The sequence below is a fragment of the Alosa alosa genome, chromosome 9, assembly GCF_017589495.1.
Source record: "Alosa alosa isolate M-15738 ecotype Scorff River chromosome 9, AALO_Geno_1.1, whole genome shotgun sequence".
NCBI classification, from domain to species: Eukaryota; Metazoa; Chordata; class Actinopteri; order Clupeiformes; family Clupeidae; genus Alosa; species Alosa alosa.
In genome coordinates, this window is record NC_063197.1 from 21,372,475 (window position 1) to 21,398,248 (window position 25,774).

The following is a 25,774-nucleotide window of genomic DNA, read 5'->3' on the forward strand; positions in this document are numbered from 1 at the left end:
GAGACATGCTGACTCACTGGTAGACAAGTGTGCAAAACATGAGAGAGAAATTGACAAGATTTTAAAATAAATGTTGCCAAAAAGTATTGATTGCCATAATGCAAAGAACAGTTTTTATTAAAGTAAGACTGAAAATAATCTCATATTCATGGTCTGTAATGACAGTAAAGCATTTCAGTTCAGCATGTGCTGTGGTGTCTCCAACCCCCATGAGTCAAGAGCCTGGCCAGGTGCTCAGAGACCTAAGACCAGTTCAAAGCCTCTTTACACAGCCGTCCAAGAGGCCAGGGGTAATCACTATATTTAATACCCAGGATTTCCCAGAATGCATCAGCCTGCATGCAAAGGAGCCTCTCTCACTCGTTCTTTCTGTCTCAGTTGACAACAACAGTGACAAGATACTTCTAGGACACTTCCGGTTCCCCATCCACAAACTACGAGATTCTGAAATGTAAGGACTTGATGTATACTAGTAGACATTCAGCTGTATACTAGCAGACAGAGAGCAGCTGTAGAATCACTCAATCAGGGGCAAGGTAGGGACATAGACTAGTGAAAAATGTAAAATATAAATTCTTGTGTTTTTCAAACAAAACCTTCACACTACACAATGAATCATTCTCCTTGGGACTTGACCCCTAGTTTCCTTCATGAGTCTATCCTCTCTCCTCCCTTGCTTGCTCTGGAAGAACTTGTCACCTTAGGATGAAATGAACAAAACAATTCAATTATGTGAGGACAAAACTGCTCTTATATCAAAATCCATTTATCATTTGTTAATTATTTACATCATCATGCCAATGCTCACCATTACACACAACCTTTTGTAAACAAAACACAAGAGTCTTTCTTACGTTGTCTTCCTGGTCATGTGGATCTGTCTAAGCCTATGACAAGTGGTCTGGTATCTAGCCTGGCTGATCTTGATGATCTTATTGCGAAGAGTGTGTACCTGCAAAAAGGCAACAGTAAATGGTAAAAATATAGTAACACTGACGGCAAGCACAGATAAGTGTCCTTGACATGCAATACAATCTTTGAGGGCCACATTATACATATATTTGCTTTCTAGTGGCCATCTTAAATTTTAAGGTGGGCACTGGGCACATTGTCCCCAATAGATGCTTGCCCTGACTCATGGGTACCTCCTTATTGTTGTACTTGAGAATGGTGAACAATTTGTCCGCAGCCTCCAAGCGACGAGGGGTTGCTATGACAACTCCTGGCACAAAGTGGTCACCCAGGTCGTCTGTCCTAGCGGCGACCAACACATAGTCCGCTACCTACGACGTCAATCAGACAGACTCCATCACAGGTCAAGTGAACATCAAGTGCATCTGTACTGTCTCACTTGCACATCAAAATTCAGGTCATGGACAAAACTGGGATGAAGGCATTTCTGTCTCTCAATACTGAAAAAGGCATTTGCAGATTTTATGTCTGTGTGAGTGTGTTGTGAATTTGGTGCTAATCATCATCATCATAATCATTGAATCATTGCATCATAAGAACAACACACTGCATTTATATAGCACCCAAAGCGCTTCAGTGATGGGGGAACCTCACTAACCACCAACAAACACCTGCTGGGTCTTACCGCCAAAGGAGGACAGGGTCCACTGCCTCCTACTGTCAGCACATCGCCAAGGGCTACGACCTCACAGGCCCTGCTGTTCAAATCAACCTTTACTCTCTTCCCAGGCAAACGCTTCCTAGCTATGCCTGTGGTATAGAAGACACAACTCCTTCAATTAAACTGAGTTGAATATGAGTTTGTGGCCAGGCTGCTCCCTGTGACAAAATCAGATGAATAAAAAGTGAGACGAGGACTTGAAGAGAGAGAGGTATTGGGTGGTGCAGTATTAGGATAGTGCATCTTCAAGGTTTTGACTTTGAGATGATGACTCGATGTTGAAACATGTCAGAGATTTTAAAGGTTTAAAACGACCAAAGCCATTAAAATAAAGGTTTTTAAACTGTTTAAAAAGAGAATGTGTTTGTTTTGGATATTCAGTATTTTCCCATCCAAAGAACACCTGAAATATACAGCTTTTGAGTCCAGGAAGCACTAAAAAAGTTTGGGATGGTACAAGAGGTTTTAGGAAACAAGACACATAAAAAGACAAGACATAATGACTGATAGGGGATTAGTAGGAGAATAGAGGTTGGTTTTGTAGGACACTGTCTTTGGGTGACTGGGCTTATGCCTGCATATCTAAGAAATACTGTGAGATACAGAAATAAATAGTCTGTCGGAAACAGATTTGTGATGGAATGAGAGCAGACAGACTCGCCTGAGTAGTAGACCCCATCGGCCTTTGAGCGAGCAACGACCTTTTGACCCCTCAGATAATCCAGGGGTCTTTTAGGGGTTTCTCTCTGGCTTTTGGGGGGTGTTTCCTTAAGGCTGCTGTTGGTGGTCTGGGGAAAGCAAGAGTCATGAAAGTATACTGAGGGTCACGTGGAGTTCAGGGTCCTAGAGGCAGACAAATCATGTCAATATTGATATTTATGACACACAATAAAGCAAATGCAAAGAAAACAGAGAAATCTTTATTCACTACCTTAATCTGAATGCTTGTAAATGTGAGTGTGTGTGTGTGTGTGTGTGTGTGTGTGTGTGTGTGTGTGTGTCTGTCTCTCTGTGTGTGTGTGTGTGTGTCTGTGTGTGTGTACATGTGCGTGGCTGTGCCTGTATGACATGCCTCTGCCTCTGTGTCTGATAAGCCATCAGGGGTGATTGGACTTAATAACAATATCTCTGCCTAACAGCCCTTCACTCTCAGATGGAGACAGACTGTTTTTATAACAATGCCTAATAAGCAGGCTGAAGAAATGTGCACTTGCTTTTCCTTACAACACCATTGCTTGAAGCCACCGTTCTTGCTTGAAGACAATCCCAACTCCATAAAGCTCTACATTCTATCCTTAATTATGAATGGGCAAACCAAAAGGAAAGGATGAGAACAACTACTAGAAAAGCAAACGAGCCCTGTTTAGCTTGCCATAAAGTAACAGTCCGAATTCTGCACAACCATCTACCAACTGCTGTTTAATTTGTTTTTGGGTTATATAAAGAAACCACTGTGTAAGGACCCTTACTGTCATACTGTATGCTTATTATCTGAATTTATTTTAGGACATTTACAAGCTGCCTGTGCATGTGTGTGTGGTGTGTTTATGACATGTTGTGTCTTGGCCAGTCTTTGTTTATATCAGAGTTGTGTATGGCAACTTGTATCTAGTTTCTGAAGAAACCACTGTGCCTATGTCACGCTCTAACCACAAAATCTTCTAAATATTTTTTGAACGTCCTTTGGTCTGCACTCTTTGTGTAACTGCTCAATTCCAATGTCACTGGCTCTGCACACAGTAAGTTGACGAAAGGAGGAACACACCACGATAGTCGTCGTTCTCTAAATTAGGCACTCTAACCGCTGAGGTTAGTGGGCAAGGCCTCAGAGTCAGTGGAGACTATAGTGGAGGACATGGAGACTACAGAAAACAACATGTACCCAAAACACTCAAAACTTCAGACAAAATCTCTGTAACCAGATCTCAAGTGGCTTTCATCTCGACTCACTATAACCTTCAGGGCTTTAATTGCCAAAGACAAATACCAAAGCTCTAATGCTTTCAGATCATTTCAAAACTAAACTAACTATAGCACTGCATTGGTCTTTGTAAGTTAAAGCTTCAGACTAGATAGACATTCAAAATCCAATAACTCAGACTGAGCTCAGAGTCCAACTCCTAGTCGTTTAGTGTCCACATACGTCTCCGTGGACACTGATACTCACTGCTGCCCTTGCGTCTCTGGCTGCCTGCCTGGTGACGTCCTGCAGGTCGGAGGCCTGCTGGAGGAAGCCGTGTCCCAGGTGGATCTGCTCCTCCAGCTCACTCAGCTCCTCTTGGGCTATCGGCCAGCCAAGCCTCTCCAGGACCTCCAGCTGGACCCCACGCCGTTCCCTGAAGGCCACTGGCTCCCCGCCAAACCTCCACAACACACAGCCCAGCATACAGTATGAGATGAACTCCCAACGGTACACCTTTACTGCCCACTACTACGCCCCACTCCAATCCCAAATGGCTTATTGACCCTCATCAATCATCTTGATCAATAACAGTGTATAAACTGAGTCTGAGAGGTGTTACTCACTTGTCCTTTTCTTCCTGTGGCAAGGCTCTCCAGACAATCAGGTCCAGGCGTCTATTGTAGAGAAACATTTTTTTTTTCAGAGGAGTAATATATTCAAGAGGTTGCCCCCCCCCCTCTCTCATTATTCCTCTCTCCATAATTCACAATGCAGTCCACATTCTGTGAAACAATTGCATTGCTCAATGATTGAAGCAGACATATTGATTTAAGCCAAGTGCTGGCTCTCCCACTACAAAATGATGAGATACTTCAAAACCCAATGTCATTCAAATTGAAATTCACATACATTTCACATAGCTAATACGAACCGGTAGGGAAACAAATATTTAGAGGCTACATGGCACACACAGATACACATACCACTCATATACCTTACATTTATGCTTATTCAAATGCATATTCACAGACTTGGTATATCCTAGCACACAAGCACACACACACCTCTCAAAGGCCCGCAGAGCTTTGCTCAGTCTAGATTTGTAGTCCTCCAAGTCGACAGATAAAGGGTTGATCAGAGTTAGTCTCTGTGTGCCACCTTTGTTGATATGGGCCAGGTGAAGTACCTGTGATTTACACACACACACACACACACACACACACACACACACACACACACACACACACACACACACACACACACACATATATATATACAAACACACAGACAAACACATTTACACCTTAACAAAGCCTACTCTGCCCTGAAAGTGTCTCTGAGCAGATATGTACACTATACTTTGTGAATGGATTTGCGTGTGTTGCTTTGAATTTGGGTAAAATGCCACAATGGAACCATAGACATGACCTCGGTGATGGTTCCATTGAAGACCCATCTGCTGCCTCTCTAGCTCATAGAATGCCATATATTGCTACCTGTGCCACAATCAGAAATGAATCCATGCATGCAATTGTTTGAAGGATCCTTGTTTCTGTCTGCTTCGTGCCATTCAAAAGCAGCATCATAACAAACAACAAAAAGCAGCTACATGCTCCTGCATTTTAATGAAATTCTTTGAAATGGAACACAAAAAGCACAAAATAATCCATTGTGCTTTTCCCATGTAAAGTGTCCTCAGGCAGACTGATAATGTAATGAGAAGAGCAAACACCTGCCTCCGTGGATTAGATTTACACATAATAAACCACTGTTATTGACAACATCAAATGCAATGTGCACTGGGGTCTTTTCCCCCACAATTCTTTTGTAAACATTTCTATAAGATAGCCATGTTAGTTGACACATCAACTTTTCTTTAGTAAAATAAATCAATATTTTTTTTAAATTTTATTTCAATGATATTGCCATAAAAAAAAAAACAGGCGAAATGGAACAAATCTTCTTCACTCCACCTATCTTATCAGATTCAACAAAACTGAACTGATGATACCATTGTGTCTGATACAGCACTGCCCCCTAGAGACAAAAAGTGGTATAGAAAAAGTTTTTTCCAAACTCACTATCAGTTTCCATCACAGTCCACTATACACTATACACTACACTGCACTACACTACACTACACTACACTACACTACACTACACTACACTACACTACACACAACACAACACAACACAACACAACACAACATACAACACATTACAGTGTATGTGTCCTTGACATCACTCTCCTTACCATGTGACTTTCACTTTAAAAACAACTTTCATCCTCAATGACCGACCTTCAGTGATTTAGGTTAGAACTCAATAAGAGCAATGATCCTTACCTCATCAAAGACCTTTGAGTAAACATGCTTTTCCAGCATGGGGACATATATTGCATCGTGAGCTATGGCGGCTGGTGCCACAGCATCTGATATAGTGAGCTTCTTTGCAACCAGACTGTTGGCCTTCAACCACTCTGCTGTTGACATATCCAGAGACCTACAGCACAGGAGGGAAGAAAAACACAGAAAACGTTCATTGATAAAGTACTTCTTCTTTTTTTAGCATGGTCCACTATTCCTGAGTCCAGTCATCATGATAATGCCTTCAATAGCAGAGTCAGTACTCACTCCTTAGGTTTTGTTTGCTTTTGCTTCTTTTTTCTAATTTCGTTCGATGTTTCTCCAAGCCCTGAATACAATTTGCAGGAAAAAAACACACACAGTGATAGCTTAACAGCCCAGTGACTCATAAATCTTACCATTATATTGTTATTATAAGCTTATCCTCAATTCAAAACAGAACATTTTTGAATGCCTCATAGCCACTGGCAAAAACAGTTCATCTGGATCAGGGTTTTCAGCATCTGCTGTAGCCTAAATCATAATCAGGGTAATTTAAGGCAATTAAAAGAGCGGTCACCCCTGCCTGATTAAGCAAGGTCATTTCTGTCCCCCTCATCAACAACACTGTACACATTTAATGTTTTACAAATGCCCCTTGAGATTTATAATCACAACCTAATTGGATACTTGTGCTGACTGCCAAGATGGTCGCAAGGAGCCCTTTAATATAATTCACAAAATAGAGGATACAAATCCAAGTTTGCTTGATTTCTCTTCATTTAATGGAGAAACAACTCTTCATATAGGCCCTTAGCAGAAATAATATATCAGAAATAGTAACTTGTAAGCCCTCAGCACTAACATATAAACCAATGTCCTATGGAACCCTTCACACACATGCATTTTTCTGAAGAAGTACACAGTATCTATGAGCCAGAGAAGTCATGATGACTCATTACTGAGATGGAAATGAAAAACATTCAACCAGTCCCTGAAGTGATGTATTTTTTTTTTTTTTATGTTTTTTTAATTTTAATTATGGATTTACATGTGTATTCTCACTCACTGTGAAGGACTTGTATCTGCTTATCAGCATTCGTCTGAAACAGTTCCAGGGACTCGGGGAGCAGCCAACCCTGATCGGGGACTTTGCCTCTGTGAAGTGGAGCTCTGGCACCAACACTGCCACTGCTGGACAGGAGCCTAAGCAAGCTGGATTTTGTTTGAGCTAAAACAATAAGCACACACAGCAGCCAGGGGAGTTGTAAAAGAGCCATTAAAACACAAAGGGCTTTGTGCTGGACATGATTTTGATGGCATCTAATTCGGTGAATTGCAGACATGGTTTGGCAAGTGCAGCGACTTGTTTACAGTTAACACGTTTCACTGACCTGCACATCTTGCAGACTTGAGCTGATCAAACTGCTGCTCTCCTTGATTTCTTTGGAAAGAACACTGTTTCACGTAACAGAAGGGCCTGGATAGATACAGCATAAATAAATACAATAAAATACAATAAAATACAATAAAAAAATAATTTGGTAATGCCCAAAGGTCACTCCACTTCATTTGCCTTTGGGTTGTGCCACTCTTGCGATGATGGAAAGTATCCAACAGGACACACTCAGCACGGAGTCTGATAATGCTCTCAAGGTCTCTCCTCCCTTCCTCCATTTCTGTCTGCAAAATCTGGAGGTCTTCATTCTTTTGGACAATAAATGTTCAATAAACTTTCACTTACCCAAACCATATTCTACATTAAACTGATGATAACCAACCAAAAGCTTAAGACAAAATGAATGACAAGCTGAAGGTCTGTTTTACAGAAGGTCCAGCCCAGCTTTATTCTTTAGGCTTTAGAAAACTTTAATGTCCTCCAGAGGCAATTTGTGCAGACACATTAAAACACAACGGCACATGCACACCTCAACGCGTACCTCATAAGGCCTCTGAAAAGCATAATCGTCCCCGACATCTGTGAAGTAGCTGAGGAATCTGCCCCCTGTCTGCTGGGAGAGTTCGTGCAGGAAGCTGTTGACCTTATGGTCATCACAGTTGAAGGAGATAGTGTGAATTGGCACAGGGGTCCTCCTTCTCACCAGCTTTAAAATGTCTTTAGCATGCTGAAGAATAGGAAATAGTCTGACTGTCAAATAGTCATAAATATGAATATTACGTTTCCTGAATATCAGTACTTATTAGTCTTATTTCCTGTGTGCCTTTTCCTAAATGTGACAAAGTGTGCAGATTCTTATCATAGAAAAGTATTTTTTGACTCATCCTGTCCTGCACCTGTGCACATATGCCTCTTCTATTTATCCTATGTGCAATCCATCTCATATGGATCCATATGGATGGAAATATGCCTATTTCTCATATGTATTTAAATGTGTCTTTTCTCTATGCAATTAATTGTACGTATGCATTGTCAGTCAATGTGTACTTTCCTGAAAGAAGACCACCTGACTTCTCTGTGAGATAAGACTGTATATGCTGCCTAACCTTTGGTCCGATGTAAGATAAAATACCTGATCAGGCCTCCCATCCATTAGCAGGTACACAGCTTGAGTGCCCTCATCAGCCAAGGCTAGAGTCAGAGCATCCAGTGTATTTGTAGAGCCTCCTGCCTGGTAATAGAAAAAAATTGACTGATTTATCAAGACAAGGGAGGAGAAATCAAGATTATTGATTGCTGCAGACATTATGCAAAATATGTACAAACAGTGAAATGGCAGCATTGGTGAGTACATACATCTGAATCATTCTTGGTGTTTAGGGAAACGTTTCCGATGGAAAGGTTGCATTTAAATTACGTTCATATTTATGACATTGTGTAGAGGCAATATTAAACGTGATAAATCCACCACTAACATCCATATCTTTCATATCTCACACTGAACTATGACCATACAACTCCTGATCCTGGCTCGTATTGACCCAACGCACCGTCAATTGGTCAATCCAATCCAGTGCATTGGCCAGCGACTCAGGGCTGACTTCTGTTAGCGTGTCTCTCCACAGTGTCACATTCGTGCCAAAGCCCAACATGTTTACTCTCTGCTTCTGGCAAAGCTGCTCCTGTAATTACAAGGACTGTTGGAGTCACTCCAAAACAAAGAATGTATATTTAAACATTAAATCTGGCTATACGAAGAGATACAATCTGTTTGCTGAGAGACCGACATCTGGGCTGTTTGCACTGTATAAATCAGTTAGTCATATGCAAGTGCAAACCTCTATGAGCTGGTGAACTTTCCCTTTCACCCAAGGCAGATGGCGTCGCATAGACTCTGAGGTATCAAGGAGGAGATACAGCTGGTCCTCCTGAATGTTGCCAAACAGCTCTCTGCTCCCACTCCTCAACCAATCTATTCTGTAAAAGAATTGTAGCAAAGTTAAGCACATGAAGGCAAGCACAAAGTATGTACTGTATACCCTTCAAAAGTGCATCACACTCACATTCATTCATTCATTCATTCATTCATTCGTTCATTCATTCATTCATTCATTCGTTCATCCATTCATTCAGGCATTCATCCATTCATCCATTCTTCCATTTGTTCCCTGTTTTATTTTCTGTATTGGGCAATAGATTGTGTGATCACACCATACCTCCTCTGTAAGACTACTAAGGCCTGGTGCATCTTCTCCTCATACTGTCTACACTCCTCAGCTGTAACATAGACGTGAACCACAGAGCCATCCTTCCAACGCATGTGCACAAATTGGCTGCAGTACTTAGCATTGATCAGCTTTCTACATGTCACCTAAACAGTTAAGAAGCACATGGGATTATGCCCTTTAGACATACAACCACAGATACACTTATTCTTATTCAAACACGTGGTATTGCTGGTGAATGAAGGCGACCATAAAGAACAAAGTGTTGCATTTTATGCCCATATTGCTCTCATCCTCTTCAGCCTGCCTGGAAGGAAGGTTTGCATTCTAAATCAGGATACTCACAGCATCTGACTGGAGACTTTTATCGGCTGGCGTGGTTTTAATGTCAACAACGCCATCAGAGTGGTGAAAGACACAGCTGGCAAGAGCGTCGTAGAGAGTCAGCTTCTGCGCCTTTAGTCCAAACAGCTCGAGCCACTGTCCGGAGCTCAGGCTACACTCTGAGGTACAGCTACACAGCTGGTCTGGTTCTGTGAAAGAAATCATTACACATCTACTTTTCTTCAAATGATCTCTATGGACCCTTTCAAGAGAGTTCCATTATCAGCATCATAGTTGGCCCCACAAGGCTTCCGTTTTAACATTCCATATGTTATCTTAATGCAGAGGAAGTAGATTGGGGCCCAAATAGAACGTTCAAGCATTGTTTTTGTTTTTATTGATGAAAGGGTCTATAGCATAGATAGAGCAAAGTGATATGGTATGGTATAGTATGGTATGGTATGGTATGGTACATAACAATATAGTACTATAGAGGACAGGGTACTGGGGATGACATTATGATATGGTATAATATGATGTTGTATGTATAGCTCACCTGATTTAGGTTCTGGAGGGAAGAGTTCTATCAGAATGGCTTGGATTTGATCTCTGATTTGAAGGGCCTGTCTTTTCTCACTCCAGACCAGATAGACATCCTCTCGAACTCCACACCCTTAACCAAGGAGTTGAATGGGTTAACAAATCATTTCTGGCTCATTCTAAACATAAATCAACCCATTAAGAGATCCCAAAACTGGCTGAACAAAGTTGATTATATCAAGTTGGTTGCCAACATTTGGCTGCATATTTAACCGTAATGCCATTACAGTAATTGTCTTCGGAAGAAAGATGTATACAGAGTTGCCAGTTATAAAAACAGCAGAGACCATTACTCTTTCTAAGAAAATACTACACTGCACTACCAACCACATTACCAACAAGCATTTTGAGAGTAAATCCACTGTTATCTTTAGCCTTTAAAATAGAAACCTTGTTTATAATACACAGGCTTAACTGCCTAAACTGGCATGGAAATTCAATATGTCAAGGGTTATGAATTGACTGTAGAATTGATTTGTTACTTCCATAGATGGGTTGATGTATTGCTGATTAACTAATTGATTCCTCTCTAAAGGGTTGGGGAGCTCTTGCTTGTTTACATCAGAAGTGTTATGTTATGTTATTGTTACCTGTCGGCACTCCTCCTAGGAGTTCGGTGCGAACCTCGGACGCCCCACACCTCTCTTTATCCAGTGATGAGTCACACAGTTCATCCACAAATATACTAATTTCAGCAAATGCATGAAACCTGAACAACCAGTTTGAGTGGAAGGAAACATATTTAGTACACAATCCACATCGATGAATTCATCCAGCTGACACCCATAATTTAGTTATTATTACATAATGACAAATTGAAAAATTACTTACTCACCTACCAGCAGATAGAAAGGACAAGTGCTTCAAGGCCAACATGGTTTTCTCTGCCTTAGCATTAAATGATATTGTGTGTACAGGGCAGACAATGTCAACTAGCCAATTACCCAACACATCTTTAATGTCCTCATCCCAGAAATCTCCAGCAGCAAACAAATAGACTGCCTCATTCTGACATCCAAAAAGAGAGTCATGCTTCAGTGAATCATTAGACAGAATGTGGACAGACACCAAGCATTTCATAAGGAGGTTTCCTAAATGCTTAAGTATTCACAGTACATATTGAGATCTGAAATTGTTCTGGATATGGAAACAATTACATATGTAATGAAAACTGCACCTAGAAAGGTAAAAGGCCTCACCATGTCCTCCATTGCTTTTAAAAGTGCACTGGCAGTGTTAATCAGACAAGAGGCTTCAGGTTGTAAGGCCCACAACCAATCTGTGGCAGACTGTAGGTTTTCCTCACTGGTGTCCACTACTCTCTCTCTCCATGCATTCACATGCCCGCCTGAACTGTAGGGTGAAAAATGAATTAATTATCTTATAGAGTTATGGTTTGTGGTTTTTGTTAATATGAAAACTTTTGTTGTTGATATTTGATATGGTTACTGGTATTGTTGTTATTATTACTATTACTATTATACTTGTAGGCCTGTGCCTTTTCAACTTTATTTGAAACTATTATTTTAACTAATGTAGTGTTAAGTCGCTTTGGACAAAAGTGTCTGCCAAATACCACAATCATATCCATACAATGGAGAGAGGACATTATAAGAAGGTATTTACAATTTTCTAATTTCTAATAATGGACCATCCTTACTGAATAATATTGAATGAGTCGATCTGTGAGACTTGTTCACAGATTACCAGACTCAGTGCCCTCTTGGCCTGTTGGTGATGTTCTATTGAGGGACAACTTCCGAGGTCTACTATGACTGTGACCCTTTTCTCCTGGATCACACCAAAAAGCTGCCTACTTCCTGTCGTGAGCCAGTTCAGCCTCTGCTGGTACTGATTCGCTGTTCTCTCCAGTCTTGTACAGACTTTCTCCAGCTCGTGTTGAGAGGCTGTGATCTGTAACAGTGACAGACATCACCATCACGTAAGTCAGTGTCAAACTGATAAATATGTGTAATAATGGTAATGATGGTAATAATGATAAATATGCGTAATAATGATTATTATGTGTAATAAAATAAATGTTGGTATCAGGCAATCCTACATACATTGTAGACAGCTCCATATATGGTGAACTGTGGGAACATTCCACAGCTATACAGGGAGGAGACAGATTTCCCTAAAGAATGAACATAGTCTGGAGAGAGCAATCAACACAGGTACAGATCAGAACATTTGGTCACATATGTCAGTTGGGCCAAGAACTGACAACAGTGCAACACCAACATTTCATATTTTTACAATGGCAACAATGTATTTTTTTTTTAGCACTTTGGTCAACCACAGGTTGTTTTAAATTGTGCTATATAAATAAACTTGACTATGACTATGACATATTTCCAAACCCTGTGAAATGTATGGGCGAAAATGGCATCCAAAAACACATTTGAGCACACGCCCTTTACTTTCATTTCTATTCGGTTTTATTTGCATTTTGCATTTAGTTTACCTTCACTGTGCTTAAAGCTGATGGTAGGCAGGATCTGACTCAGCGTGAGTTTACTTTGCTTCAGCCCATAATGGCTAAGCCACTGGGCCGACGAGATCAGGGTATTCAAATCATGATCCTTAGTTGCGTCTCTTCTTTCACCGTCACTGCACATTTCACCTGGCGATGGCACCGCTGCAAAAGAGTGGGAAACTTTTGAGCTGGTTGTTCAAATTCAGAACTAACAAGTGCACCAGAAATAGCTTAATTTAATTTTGCCAGGCAGTAACGAGCCGTTCTGGAGGGTAGGCTACAGTATGCTACAGTGAAATCCCTTGTCTTGTGTTGACATTGGTAACAGAATGGTTGTCAAGCACTCGCCAGTCCACCCTTTCCACAACCAAAGATGTCTTCACTTAGGCCTGCGTGTCTATACATATAGCCTACCTATGTGTATACTAGCCTATTTCTTAAATGAAATAACTGGGAAACTGCCTAATGCAAACGAATAACGTTCATTCATTTTCAGCAACTCCATTGTATATTGTGAAGTTAAAAACGCGAAGGTTTGGATGAACTGCAATTTTCAAGTTGCCCACATGGTGGCGCGTGGCTGTAAAGGTGTTTATATATTGGAAAACAGTCGCTCAGTCGTATTCATAGTGAAACATCAGCATGGCGAGCGAGGAAAGTACACAGAGTTTTGTATACTTAAAAAGAACAACATTATTATGCATGACAGTTTTGAGGATTTTATTTATTGCATTTATCCATGTGGCACAATCAAACAAAGAAGGTAAGTCAGATTTAGGATGCGAAATATTTGTGAATTTTGATTTGCGATGTTATTGACTGTTAAGCCTGCCAAGTAACATAGCTAGCTAACTAGCGAGTAGGATGACCGAGGTACCGAGGTTAGCCTTGCCGTCTTGTCATGCCCGACGGAGGGAAATGAGATGTGTCCGCCGTGGCCAACAGCAAGCAGAGCCACAACTTTACCGATGTTAGCTGTGTGTTAGCTCCCTGATAGTTCAGCTGTCTTGGTTCTCAATAACACGTCTATCGTAGTTGTGTATACACATTTTATGATGTTGGAATGAAATGAAATAGTATAAGTAACTGAACATATTTCATAGTTAGACAAAAAAGGCAAGTTGGCTTATGTTAGCTAACCTTGTCTGACTACTACTTGCTTGTTAGCTTAGCACAAAATGATGGTTGTGAATTAAATCTTGATTTAAGCAATGGAACTGATTTAATACTACCCAGCTAATATGACAGCATTAGGATATTGTCAGCAATACAGTGACATTTAGTGACGAATTTAATTAATTGCTAACTGTGTGAGCTCAACTCTTGGGGAAGTTGTTCTCATTTTCTGAATGTCCTCGACCAACATTACAGTACTGCATTGCCCTCCTGTCAGCCAACGTAGCATGGGCAACAACCAGGCTTCGGCAGTAACTAGTGAAATGACAAGTTAGTTGAGGTGTGTCAGGTTCACTTGGTCGTTACGATGAACAGTTAAAATACTGTATGCTGTTTTAGTGTGGAATAACTACCTATGTAAACTCTTGTGCTATTTAGCTTATAGCTGATCTGAGGTCTTCTAAATTTAATTTAGAACAGCTCTCTAGCCACAGTGGCTTTTGAATTCAGGTTGGACTACATAGGCCTATCAGTTTAGGAATGCATTAGATTTTTCTACGATAACGTTGACAGTATAGTGCTGCCAATACTGTGGGTAACAATACAGGTATTTTGAAATAAGCAAAAACAGCTAACGTGAGCTAGCTCCTATAGTTTGAGCTGTCAGCTAACGTTATGCCAAACAGTAACGTAACCAGACAGCTGGGTAACACGTAAGCTGAAAATTGTTTGTCACATAAACAATCTTGTTCTCTGTCGGAAACTATTGGGAAGCCCTCTACAGTACAGTAAACATACTCGACAGCAATGCTGAGGGGAACAAGAATGTCTTTTACTAATCGTTTCCTGAGAAATGGCTTAACGTTATTTTACTTCTAAAAATATATATTTTGGAAATGGCACTAATAGTTTGTAGCATTTTCCACCGACTTCCTAGGTCTACCACTATTTCCCTGGTTTATTCTTAGTAGCCTAATTCAGAGTAGTTTCCTGGGTCCTGACTAAGTGTGTAGAGACATATTGTCATGACTTTGTGATATACTTCACAACAGTTTTGGGAAGTGGTTCTATTCTTGTCCCTGTAGAGGTTAAACTTAAAGATATAGGCTACATAAGTCAGGGTTTATGATCTCCTCATCTCTTATTGCGTGTAACTGTGTTCCTTGATCCTTAGGATTAAACTCACAGTTGGGGAAGTGGAGGAGCCCAAATGCACTACTGGGGATCTTTAGATTATTCATGCCAGTCCTACAGTAAGGTTTGTGCAGAAAGAATAAATTGCACTGGGTAGATGTGCTGTGATCAAGGCAGCCTGCTAAGGGTTGGGGTTGTAGATTAGAAAGGTATGGCTGTTAACAAATCCTTACGTTTGTTGTCCAGCAAGAGGAGTTTGTATTTGCATAGATATCATTCACATAGAGTCTGAGGGATATACGCAACCCATTGCATGCCACGGGATTTAGCAGTTTGAATGGGGCGTTTCTGTGTAGTGTGCTGTTTTAATTTTTGCATATGCTCAGAAACAAAGACCCCAGTGAGACAAGAGTGGAAACAAATGCATGGCACATGAGAATGGTTAGGCTAAGTGTTCCCCCAGGCCTGTGAATAAGCATCCACTAACTCCCATCCTGCGGTGGTCACAGATGCACCCGTCATTGACCAAAGGTGAAGCACCACAGAGGGGGGAGAGAAAGAGAAAGAGTCTCCATGAGATAACAGTATTTATTGCACAGCAATGCTACATGCAAAATGCATTCCTTTTTTTGAAAGACTTTGTAGCCACTTGGATGTTCAAACTTCTAGCCTGCATGTGTAAGAATTCCACGACAGACAGTCTTTCAAAGACCCTCATGTTTACAGCTGGCCTGCTTAGTTTTCTGTTGGTATTCAATTCAAACGCTCACATTTTCAAAGGGTTAGATCAGTCAAAGACAGTCAAAGCAAATTAAATCCTTCTTTCTCTCTCTCTCTCTCTCTCTCTCTCTCTCTCTCCCTCTTTCTCCCCCTCTCCCCTAATCTCTCAATGTCTCAACCAAGGCATTTGGAAGTAATGACTTTAAAGTGTCCCAGCTGTCCCTCTGTCGTTTGTCCCCTCCATGATAGACCAAAGACAGACCACACATTGATCCTTCGACGCCTTTCTCTGGTCCTTAGCTACTTACACAAGCAGGAAATGCAGAGTGAGAATTTGTCAGACCAAAAACCCTGGGCCTTCCTCACCAAAGCACATGCCTTGGCTATAGACTATATAATGAGTTACTATAGTAAACCTAAGATTTTTGCCACGAGACCAAAATCCTAATCTTTCTTCCGTAAGGCTTTGCCCTTAGGGAAGAGTACATGCTCACTCTGAGATTTGAGTCTTTGTTTTGCTTTTATTGAAAAACTCTCCTGTGTTTGATACAGATCCTTCAATAGACTCTAAACATAGGCTTGAGAAATTTCCTGCAGCCTTTTTTTTGTATCAAGGTCCACATCCTTGTTTTCCTTGGCTTCACGTTCACAACGTAGCCTAAAGGTTTGAACAAAAGGAGATGAATTGACCATATTCCACAAGTGTGATACAGTATCAATTTGCTGCATGTCTGCATTTTTGAACGTGATAAAGTTCAGCCCCTGTGAGATAGCAGGGTGTGGAGAACTTTCACTAGGCCTTTTCACACAGAGATCACGCTAAATTTGCGGGAAGAGGGGACGTCTTTTTGCCGTCTTTTTGTGTCTGAAAGCGAGGTGAAAATTTGCCGGCCTGCTGATCTGTTCACATGATGCGGCATTTTGGGGAGGCAGGATCAGCTATTGTAAATTAAATTTTGACGTGCAACAGGGGGCGTTTAGAGTGATAGTCGTAGGCCTTATGTGCGTGGGCCTTTAGGTACAGCAGGTGTGTGATTTCAAAAACCATGGCGGGAGAACCGACTGCACTTTGGTCAGCTTGCATTTGCTTTGCTGTTGCTGTTAGAATGTTAAATTCTTGAGATAGATGTCTTCAGACAATAAAACGTAAATGTACTGTGCATACAATTTATTCATGAAATCATTAAATATTACAACAATAAAAATAGCTTGTGTAGCCTACTGTCTTAATTGAAACATGCTTCGCGCACAAATGATAGCCTGGGGCAAAGAGAATGGACATCTCAACATAACGGTTCGCGAGAAAAGTAGCCTAACTTTATTTAATCATATTTTTTGCGCCCGTCTCCCTACCCATTCATCTTGGTGGAATACTTCGCGAACTTTCCCTCAACACATGACAAACCATATATCAGAATAAACAGCAGACCATACCGAACATAAAGGTGTAAAGCATTCCCCATGCACAGTTAGCCATTCCAAAGTAATCCGGTTTTAATTGTGCAGCGATGTCTTTATGCATGTCTCCAACTTTGTGGTTCCTAATGTGTTTAAATTGTTCAATAAGTCTACATGATTTTATAACAGACCAAATACAAAATAAATGTTACAAATATCGCCTAGATATCTGTAAGCATTACAATCAGAGGATATACATAGGGCAGACAGACGCTCATGAGTTCATGCTTTGTTTTATCGCTGGATTTTAGGATAGCCTATTATGGCAACTGATTGCATTCCAAGCTACAGTCAACTCTAGCAGGCATTGAATGACTGGAGACTTTGTGAATGTATAGATTGACATAATGTGCAGTCTCTGCTATTGCTGCTTTTGATCAGTTAGATTTATTTGCAATCTCATGTGGTGGGCTGGACATAGCATTGAAATGCCCGCCCAGATTCCTCTTTCCGCCTTGACCCATTCACACTGGTGGCGGAACGAAAAAACTCGGCAAAATCTCTAGGGGGCTTGGTAGTACATTTGGCGAGACACTTTGTCCCGCTGTTCCGCCTCGGTCTATGTGAAAGGGACAGTCGTTCCGCGATTCTGGTACATAAAATCGCGGCGATTTTGGCAGTGTGAAAGGGCCCACTGTCACGTGTGCACTTCCTGGCCGATCCTGCTACTCGATAACCACAAACTCTCAGCCCTCAGGCCACCCCCCACCTACCCCTACCTCTCTCTACCTCTCTCTGTCCTTTACCCAAACACACACACACACACAGCAGACAGACACAGCCCCAGAATGCATACACCAGGGCCAGGGCCACACCTATTCAGGGCCAGAAGCATGCTACTGTAGGTGGGAGTCCCTCTTAGGCTTGAGTGCTGCTGCAGAATATTCCCTATTTGAAAGTCTATAGTCCTTGCCTATAATTTAGCAAATGTTCCTGCCTCTGTGTTCTTGACTTGTTTTTAAGGCTTTATTTTTCATGTTTGGGCAAGGACGAAGCATTTGCTGTCTTCTGGAAAGACTGACGGGTTGATTTTGGGCATTTAAATGCATTGTGTGCTATCGCTTACCACATTGATCTCCTCCAAAGCCCTGCAGTGCCTGGAGCAGAGTTTAGCACAGATCATAAAACCAATAGTTTGATACTAACTTTTAAAATAGCCTAGACCTGCACTGTCAGCAACAATGTGCTTCTCCTGCTTTAAAGGTCTGCCTTGTGAGCTCAGCCACTGGCAGGTTTATATAATAACCAATATTTTCAAATGTAGCACCTTGTAGCAAAAGTGAGTGGGATCACAAGAGAGAAGATCGATTTGATTGCGCAAGCCTTTGTCTCTGTCAAGAACACTCTGTTCTCACTGCTGTGCATGCGCCACAGGCTTTTGTTGTGACCATAGATCAGATTCTTCTAGGCTCCCCGCAACCAGGTGATAGTGGGGCACTCTTTCCATGCTCCGCTTGAGCTCTTTGTGATCGTACAGATGGCCCACTTGGAGAGTTACTCAGACAACCATACTGTTGAGTGTGTGTGTGTGTGTATGTGTGTGTGCGCGCCTGCCTGCCTGTCTGTCTGTCTGCCAGTATGTGCGTGTCTGTATGTTTTAACTCCCCTAAACTAAAGCTGAAGTATTCTTTCTGCTAGATCAGCAGCATCTGGCTCTTCTGCCCCCCCATCCCCCCACCCCCATCTAAAGAGTGCACCAACAAAGCGCTTGGTGGCCTTCAGGGAATGGCATGTTGCATTTTTCTGGACAAAAAAAGGCAAAATTGGTCATTGTCTCTCGGCACCAGTGGAAGCTCAATGGAATTTGAGAATTCCCTTTCTGGAATCTGCACTAAAGCAGTAATCGACTGATTCGCAAAACCTTTATCGGCACTCGCTGGTTGAGCTTTGGTCTGTCACTCATGGAGTTACGATGCGAGCAAACGTGTTCAGTGTCTTTAATGTGTGAAGATGCTCTTTAAAGTGGTGTGCTCTCAGGCCAATGCTCCAGCTTGCTGCGACCGCCGTGGTTCTCCTCGATGGTGTTGATGTGTGCCGTGGATCCGCTCTCAATCTGAAATCCTCCTGTCATCGCCGTCATTTGACAGCACTGCCGCAAAGTTCTCTAATGCCTATGCAGCTCAGTCAGAGCTGGGTTGTAGAGTGATGTGGTTTACTAATGGTTTTTCACACCTTTGATTAGATTGATAGAGACATGACTGACCTTTGATTACATTGATAGAGACATGACTGAGCTGTAAGAGAGTTGAGTGTGTGTGCACGTGTGTGTTTACGTAAGTGTGTGTGTGTCAGCGTGCGCGTGTGTGTGTTTGCCTGTGGGTGTGAGAGGCGCTCTGTGACTCTCGTGACTTGTGTAGACCTGACTCTGCCACTATAAACTTACCAGTGTTACGGCACACCACTGACTAAGAATAGCACTGAGAGCCCTGTGTAGACGAAAGGAGCGCAGTGTGTGCTGAGTACGATCACCCACACGCCTCACATTTGTGAAAAGCCTTTCGCTTTCGTTAGTGCGTCTCTAAATCGACTCTCAGCGTGATAATGAACTTACACATTCAAAGCCACAAGCCTGAATGAAGTCCTGTGGTGAATGGAGACTGCCTTCAAGGCAGAGTAGAATGAGCAGGCTTGCCTACCAAACCCTCATCTAACTAACAAAACCATTTCCCCTTGAGTTGGGCCGGTGTGCATTTGGGGGTTGTTAGCCAGTGTGTGATCATGCGGTAATGGTTGAAGAACATTGCATAAGAAGGGAAGAAATGTAGTCTAAACAGCTCCATTATCCTGAAGTGGTTGTTACATGAAGGAAGCTTTACATAAACATATCTCTCACCTTAGTTTTAGGCTACCCCATACAACAAACAAGTGGTTTTGTCATGCAGCTAGATGGGGGATTATTGGTGAATGTGGGAATCCGAGTAGCAGTTGTTCAGACTCTAAGAATGGGTCTCCTTCTCATCCACTTTTTGTGTTTGCTGATTGCATACATGTTTGAATTTAATACACTCCCAAAAGCAATGCTGACATGCTGTAATCCAATGCGAAATCCTCACGAGAGTTTGCTTCTTGTGTTCCCCACAGCCTTCATCCAGTCAGATACCATTCTAGAGGTACTACATTTTGGAGAAGGAGGCCTCTTACAGGTAAGCTGCCTTCCACCGCCCATCCACCCCGCAGACGCTTCCACCATCAGCCAGAGAGCTCGACACACCCTCTCCAGGCGCCTTCTCTGTCCTCCTCAGATGGTGTGTGGAGGCGGTTGGGTGTTTGTTTGTAGTGTGGAGGGCCCTCTGTTGAGTTATAAAAAACGTTATAAATAGCCAGGAGTAGAACTCTCCAGCAGACTCCAGCTCTCCAGGGGGGGTGTTTGGGGTGTTCTACCCTGCTAGTGGTGGGGCTTATTTTAGCCTGGGCAGGGGTTAGTTTCTCTGGCCAGCCTGCTGCTGGGCTGACGATGGCCTGGGCCTCCACGCGGCTCGGCTATCCTCAGCTTGCCCTGGTAGTGTAGCCACGGGGCTGACACAATAACATAACGCACAAAATCCACACATGCCCTATTTAAACAGTATGCATGCAACCACACTCTGCTCACACAAACAGGAAAAGAAGCATGCACGCACATGCATTCATCCCGTGGCATACATAGCTGTACCCACACTTGCATAACCTTAGAAAAACATAGCAACCCATCAAGTAAGTGATCTGCAGAAGATTGCATGGTCCCACTCGCTAATAGAAATGGCCTCAAAGCATCAGTTGAGCAAAGCTGAACCAGCTTTAAGTTTGTGTGCACGTGTGCGTGCATGTGTGTCTGTATGTGTAAGTAAGAACAAGATAATTACTGAAATATGGTTGCTTTCTTGTATCTCCACAGACAGAAGCTGATATTGATCTTAGCTCATATCATCAAAAAAGGTAAGATTTGAGGCTTATTTCCCCCTCAATTTTCTGCATCACTACAATAATATCACCTCCACTTATGAACTCCTATGGCCTGACCGTGCCTTCCAGCAGGTGGTTCAGATTAAGTGAGCCTGTGGCCATTTGTTCGGGGCACTTACAGGGACACAAGTGGAATATTCCAGCCAAGGGAAGTGGGTTCCACTCACTGCCTCAGAAGATGATCACTAAAGCTTTTGCCTGACAGCTGATGCAGAGCTGAGGAAGTTTCTATGTGTCTTACCAGTAATAGATAGGTTTTCCACCCCTAAGAGAAAAACAAATCATATGCATGTTAAAAACTCACACACACGAAAATCTCTTTAGTTTTTGTATCTTATATATAAATACACCAACATCTCGTCATCTTGTACAGTGTATGAAAACAAACCAAAATCTCTTCACTATGTTTTTAGAAAAGATATGAACAACATCTCTTCATCTTTTTTTAAAATGCCTATCTATAGCCCCCCTTATCCTGTGTTGGTGGTTATTGAGTAATTTCCTCAGTGTCAGAATAGAATGCCTTTATTGATGCACAGTTGAGCATCTCTCTGTGTGGTATAGACAAGACACGTACTCAACATAAACTTTACATATGCATTTTTGTTTAAAAGAGCAGTATGGATGTAGGTTGCACACTAAGTGTGCATCTAGATACCCACCAATAATTAATACAGACATTGTAGAGCACTAATACATACAGATATTAGTAATGTATGAATGGTTAACAAGTGTTTCCTAATCTAAAGTGTTACCTTCTATTCCATTCCGTTCTGTGTTTGTGGCTAAATAGTGACTCATTTCCTCAGTGTCAGTTAGACCCCTGTGGCCCAAGGCTCCTGCACTTCTCCAGTGTTGCTTACTAGAGGACATGGAAATGGCTTTAGTTGCTGAAATGGCCTTAAATTAAACAAGCAAACAAACTAGAGGACATGGCGACGTCTGTCTGTGGGACTAACAGTATTCTCCTTACAGTAGAACGACACTTGTAAAAAGTGACACAGGATCTACAGGAGAATACAGTGGAATCTGCCTGTTGTTTAGAAGTCCTGTGATAAATATTAACAGCTATCAGAGGCCAGGCATGATGAAGGACTCAGTATCAGTCCCTCCCTCCATCTCAAGCTAGAGGACCAGTGTCTTTGGTATTCTCTGATGTGTCATGAATACCTCAGTCTTGTCAAGCAACTTTTCGTTCTCTTTCGCCTTGCGTCATCTCTCTGAGCCGCCTCTGTTAAGGAGTCTCCCTCTGAGTCAGGGAATGAGCCACACACCCTGCCCCTCACAAACACCTGTGCTGGCTGCGTCTGATTGGCTGATCAAGCCTGCATGGCGTGTCCTCGGCTCTCTCCAGCAGAGATTCATTCTCAGACACAGTCTGAAATTTCATCTCCTCTATTGTTTTATAGTCTATTTGTATTTATGTATAAAACAATTTCCTATTTAACAGCTACTTAGTATACACAAACAGACAAGACATAGTGGAACTAAATAAAGCAAAAAAACAACAAAAAAACCAAAGTGGCGTTAAATGGTGATGAGGTGTTCAGGTGTTGGTTTGTTGTTTTAACCACCCTGTCCATTTATCCACTCTGTCCAAGCACACAATACACCTTGCTCACAGCTCTAAGTCAGAACAGTTTGATTGTGGCCTGATGATGATGATGATGGTGGTGGTGGTGGTGATAGCAGTGATGTGTTTGTAAGTGGTGTGCTATCTCTTGTTGGGGCAAATCGGGCCTGGTGGCCCCAGCCGTGGCGCGACTGGCTGGGCACTTGCACCGTACGCTGGTGACCCGTGTTCGATTCCCGCCCTGTGGTCCTACCCCGACTCTCTCTCCCACCCGCTTCCTGCCGTTCTCCACTGCCTGATCACATTAAAGGTATAAAAAGACCCCAAAAAAACAGGCCTGGTGACATGAGGCCAGAGCAATCTTTCAATTTAGCAGTGTGACCGCCGCTCTCAGTGTGTGTGTGTGTGTGTGTGTGTTGCTATTGTTCGCTCATGTGTCAGCGCATCAGCGACAGGTCAGCCTGAACCGACCTCTCACCCCCCACCTCCCTGAACTGAGGCTGCCTCTTCAGCGAGCACACTGGTCTGGTTTGACCCGGAGTCACCTGACCTGTCCCCAAGGCCATGGCTCGGCGCAGTTCAGTCCTGTTTAGCTGATAAATGCCATGTGTGAAAAGTTAAAGTATTCTCAACAGTGACCTCAGCAGTTGTGGAATTAATATGATGATGTTTTTAGTGTTCTCTGATGTGTCAAATGTAAGTTTCACAGCATAATAATGGCACGTATAATATAACATCGTAGACTTTACAATGGCTTGCAAAAGTATTCAACCACCCTGCAAGGCATCACTATTTTATTATTGTTTTAAACTTAAACATATTTTCATTTTGCTGAAGTGTATTTTGAAAGGCCACACATAGGTAATTTGTCTACTCAAATGAATAATAAAATAAAATCTAGGTTGTTGTTCCAAAGATAGAATTCCATCCGTTCTCCATTTAAAGGTTGTATCAGCGATTTCAGGCCCAAAAAAGGCCCAAACATAAATGATCACATTCATCTAATCTTTCCGAACGATCTGTCTGCCCCATAAGCAGGCCGTCAAAAAAACGTGTGTCTGTACTGTATGCACCCAAGGCTCCGAGATCTGTACACAAAAACAATTGCTACCAACAAGGGTTGGCAACCCTCTCAAAAGCAAAATAAAGTTTTTCAACCAATAACCGACGAGATGCGCGTTTAGGAGAGTTTCAATTGCACGGGAGGGAGTAGCGAACTAGCTCTCTGTTTTGTTTGAACATCAACATAAGTGACATCCCCGCTATTGCTGATACAACCTTTAATTCTAAAAGGTTTGCCAGTTCCTGCAGATGGGGAATACCCCTACAGCGAGATGTTGCCACTCCCATTTTTCACCATTGTGATGGTGTTTCTTGATACGCTGGTAGTGTTAGATTTACTCCACATGTGGCACTCTGTGGTTTGGCTGGAAAGACTATTTCATGCCTATAAAAACCCCTTTCCACATACTCTGGACAATGGAAGGAGATTTCTATTCTGACCAGCTATTAGTTGGACCTACAGCAATTATGAATAGTTATTATGATCAGTTAAGTGGCACCTCCGTATATTTGCAAATAATTTGCCTAATCTGCCTTAATCAGGAACTCAAAAGCATAGGTGTTAAATAGGACACCTATAGGAAAACATATAGGAAAATATGCTAATGAATAAATGTTTACAATAAGAACACTAATTGGGGAAATATAACTATTTTTCAGGGGCTCGGATGCTTCTCAAAACCACTCTGTATCGTATTCTATGGCCTACCTCTTATCTCTTCCCCTTCCTCTAACTTAATACCCCCTAATACTTTTGTCTGTGGCCTGGTTTTTGTCATGCTGATACTGTCTTTGTGAGCGCAAAAAAAAGAAGGAATTGCTGTTTGCTTGTGGACATGAAGAGCACCATATACATCCAGTGGGTGTGGTTCACTGCTCTGTCTTTCCAAAGTTGTCTGTTTACGTTTTTCACCAGTTAACATATGGGTGGCCAGTTCAAATGACGTCAGAGGGTTTCCTGTAATGTTCTCTCACACGTTTCACGTGTTTGCCTGCCATGACCCACATGTTGAGACCTAGAGGTACGGGAGAGGGTGTGTAGTGTTGAAGGGGAGGGGGTCCCATGGTGTGTCATTAGCTGTCATTAGCACCTCATTACCCTCCCCTGCTGTGGGCTGTGTGTTCGACACAATCAGGCATCAGAGAAGGTTTAGCTGATGGGGAAAAACGATTTTGCAAAGGGAAAAAAAACATTTGGATCAAGCAAGAACTGTTGGATCTGTGTGGTAGAGCGCTTGCCATTGGTGGACTCCCTGCCCGTCCCTCTAAGGAAGCCCAGGGCCAGGGGTTCATGTTTTTGTCTGTTGGACTTGCAAAAGGAACATGGCAGCTTAAAGTAGTCTCTACACACACACGCTCTCTTTTCTCTCTCTCTCTCTCACTCTCACTCTCACTCTCACTCTCACTCTTTCAATAGCTCACTCACTCACTCTCTCTCTCACACTCTCACAATAACTCAGTCCTCTCTCTTCCCAGTAAGGCTGAAAAGAAAGGATGAACTCAATCTTTGATAGATAATATGGCTCTACAGCAGTGATTCTTAAACTAGGGGTCGCGACCCCAAATGGGGTCGCCAATAACTTCCGTGGGGTTGCGGTTTAGGTTTTAGGTTTAGTTCATTAGGTGAAACAAAGGAAAGTAATATTGGTCTTTTCTGCCTTTTTCTTATTTACACGCAGTTAAGAGAAGAGAGAGAAATGTTTTCGTCTTTCAACGCGATCTGGTTCAGTCTATGGGCTACTGGTCCGCTGATAGAAACAATGTAACTATCTGCTCCCACTATGCAAACTCAACGTGTTCAACTTGCTATTTTAAGTAAAACAAAACAAAAGACATAGGTAGCCTACTAGCCAAAATGGAC

The 25,774-nt window shown here is 42.2% G+C and overlaps 2 protein-coding genes across 4 annotated transcripts in view; one reads left to right on the forward strand and one right to left on the reverse strand.

Annotated features, from left to right (window-relative positions):
• Positions 1–86: 86 nt before the first annotated feature.
• vwa3a (von Willebrand factor A domain containing 3A) lies at positions 87–13,108 on the reverse strand. Of its 3 annotated transcripts, none has more exons than XR_007194606.1 (25): positions 12,897–13,108; positions 12,496–12,584; positions 12,090–12,343; positions 11,629–11,782; positions 11,265–11,437; positions 11,020–11,138; positions 10,386–10,502; positions 9,851–10,038; positions 9,497–9,651; positions 9,119–9,257; positions 8,831–8,962; positions 8,413–8,511; positions 7,822–8,007; positions 7,458–7,588; positions 7,276–7,361; positions 6,951–7,112; positions 6,170–6,230; positions 5,882–6,038; positions 4,601–4,722; positions 4,160–4,210; positions 3,801–3,996; positions 1,598–2,421; positions 1,146–1,283; positions 855–952; positions 87–699 (listed from the first exon to the last, which is right to left on the reverse strand). XR_007194606.1 is itself a non-coding variant. In XM_048252871.1 (21 exons), exons 1-21 carry the CDS (start codon positions 13,048–13,050, stop codon positions 3,762–3,764), a joined length of 2,973 nt encoding a protein of 990 aa, XP_048108828.1. In that variant the 5' UTR covers positions 13,051–13,108; the 3' UTR covers positions 3,473–3,761. The 3 variants fall into 3 exon arrangements, 1 of the variants encoding a protein (XP_048108828.1); XR_007194605.1 differs by having other exon boundaries at positions 7,449–7,588; XM_048252871.1 differs by lacking the exons at positions 87–699; positions 855–952; positions 1,146–1,283; positions 1,598–2,421 and having other exon boundaries at positions 3,473–3,996; positions 7,449–7,588.
• A 437-nt stretch (positions 13,109–13,545) lies between these two features.
• Positions 13,546–25,774, forward strand: part of tmem131 (transmembrane protein 131) — a 44,756-nt gene continuing 32,527 nt past the window's right edge. The window contains exons 1-3 of the mRNA XM_048252241.1: positions 13,546–13,671; positions 20,418–20,479; positions 21,211–21,251. Of these exons, the coding sequence (XP_048108198.1) occupies positions 13,551–13,671; positions 20,418–20,479; positions 21,211–21,251 (224 nt within the window). The 5' untranslated portion in view covers positions 13,546–13,550. The remainder of the gene's footprint in view (positions 13,672–20,417; positions 20,480–21,210; positions 21,252–25,774) is intronic.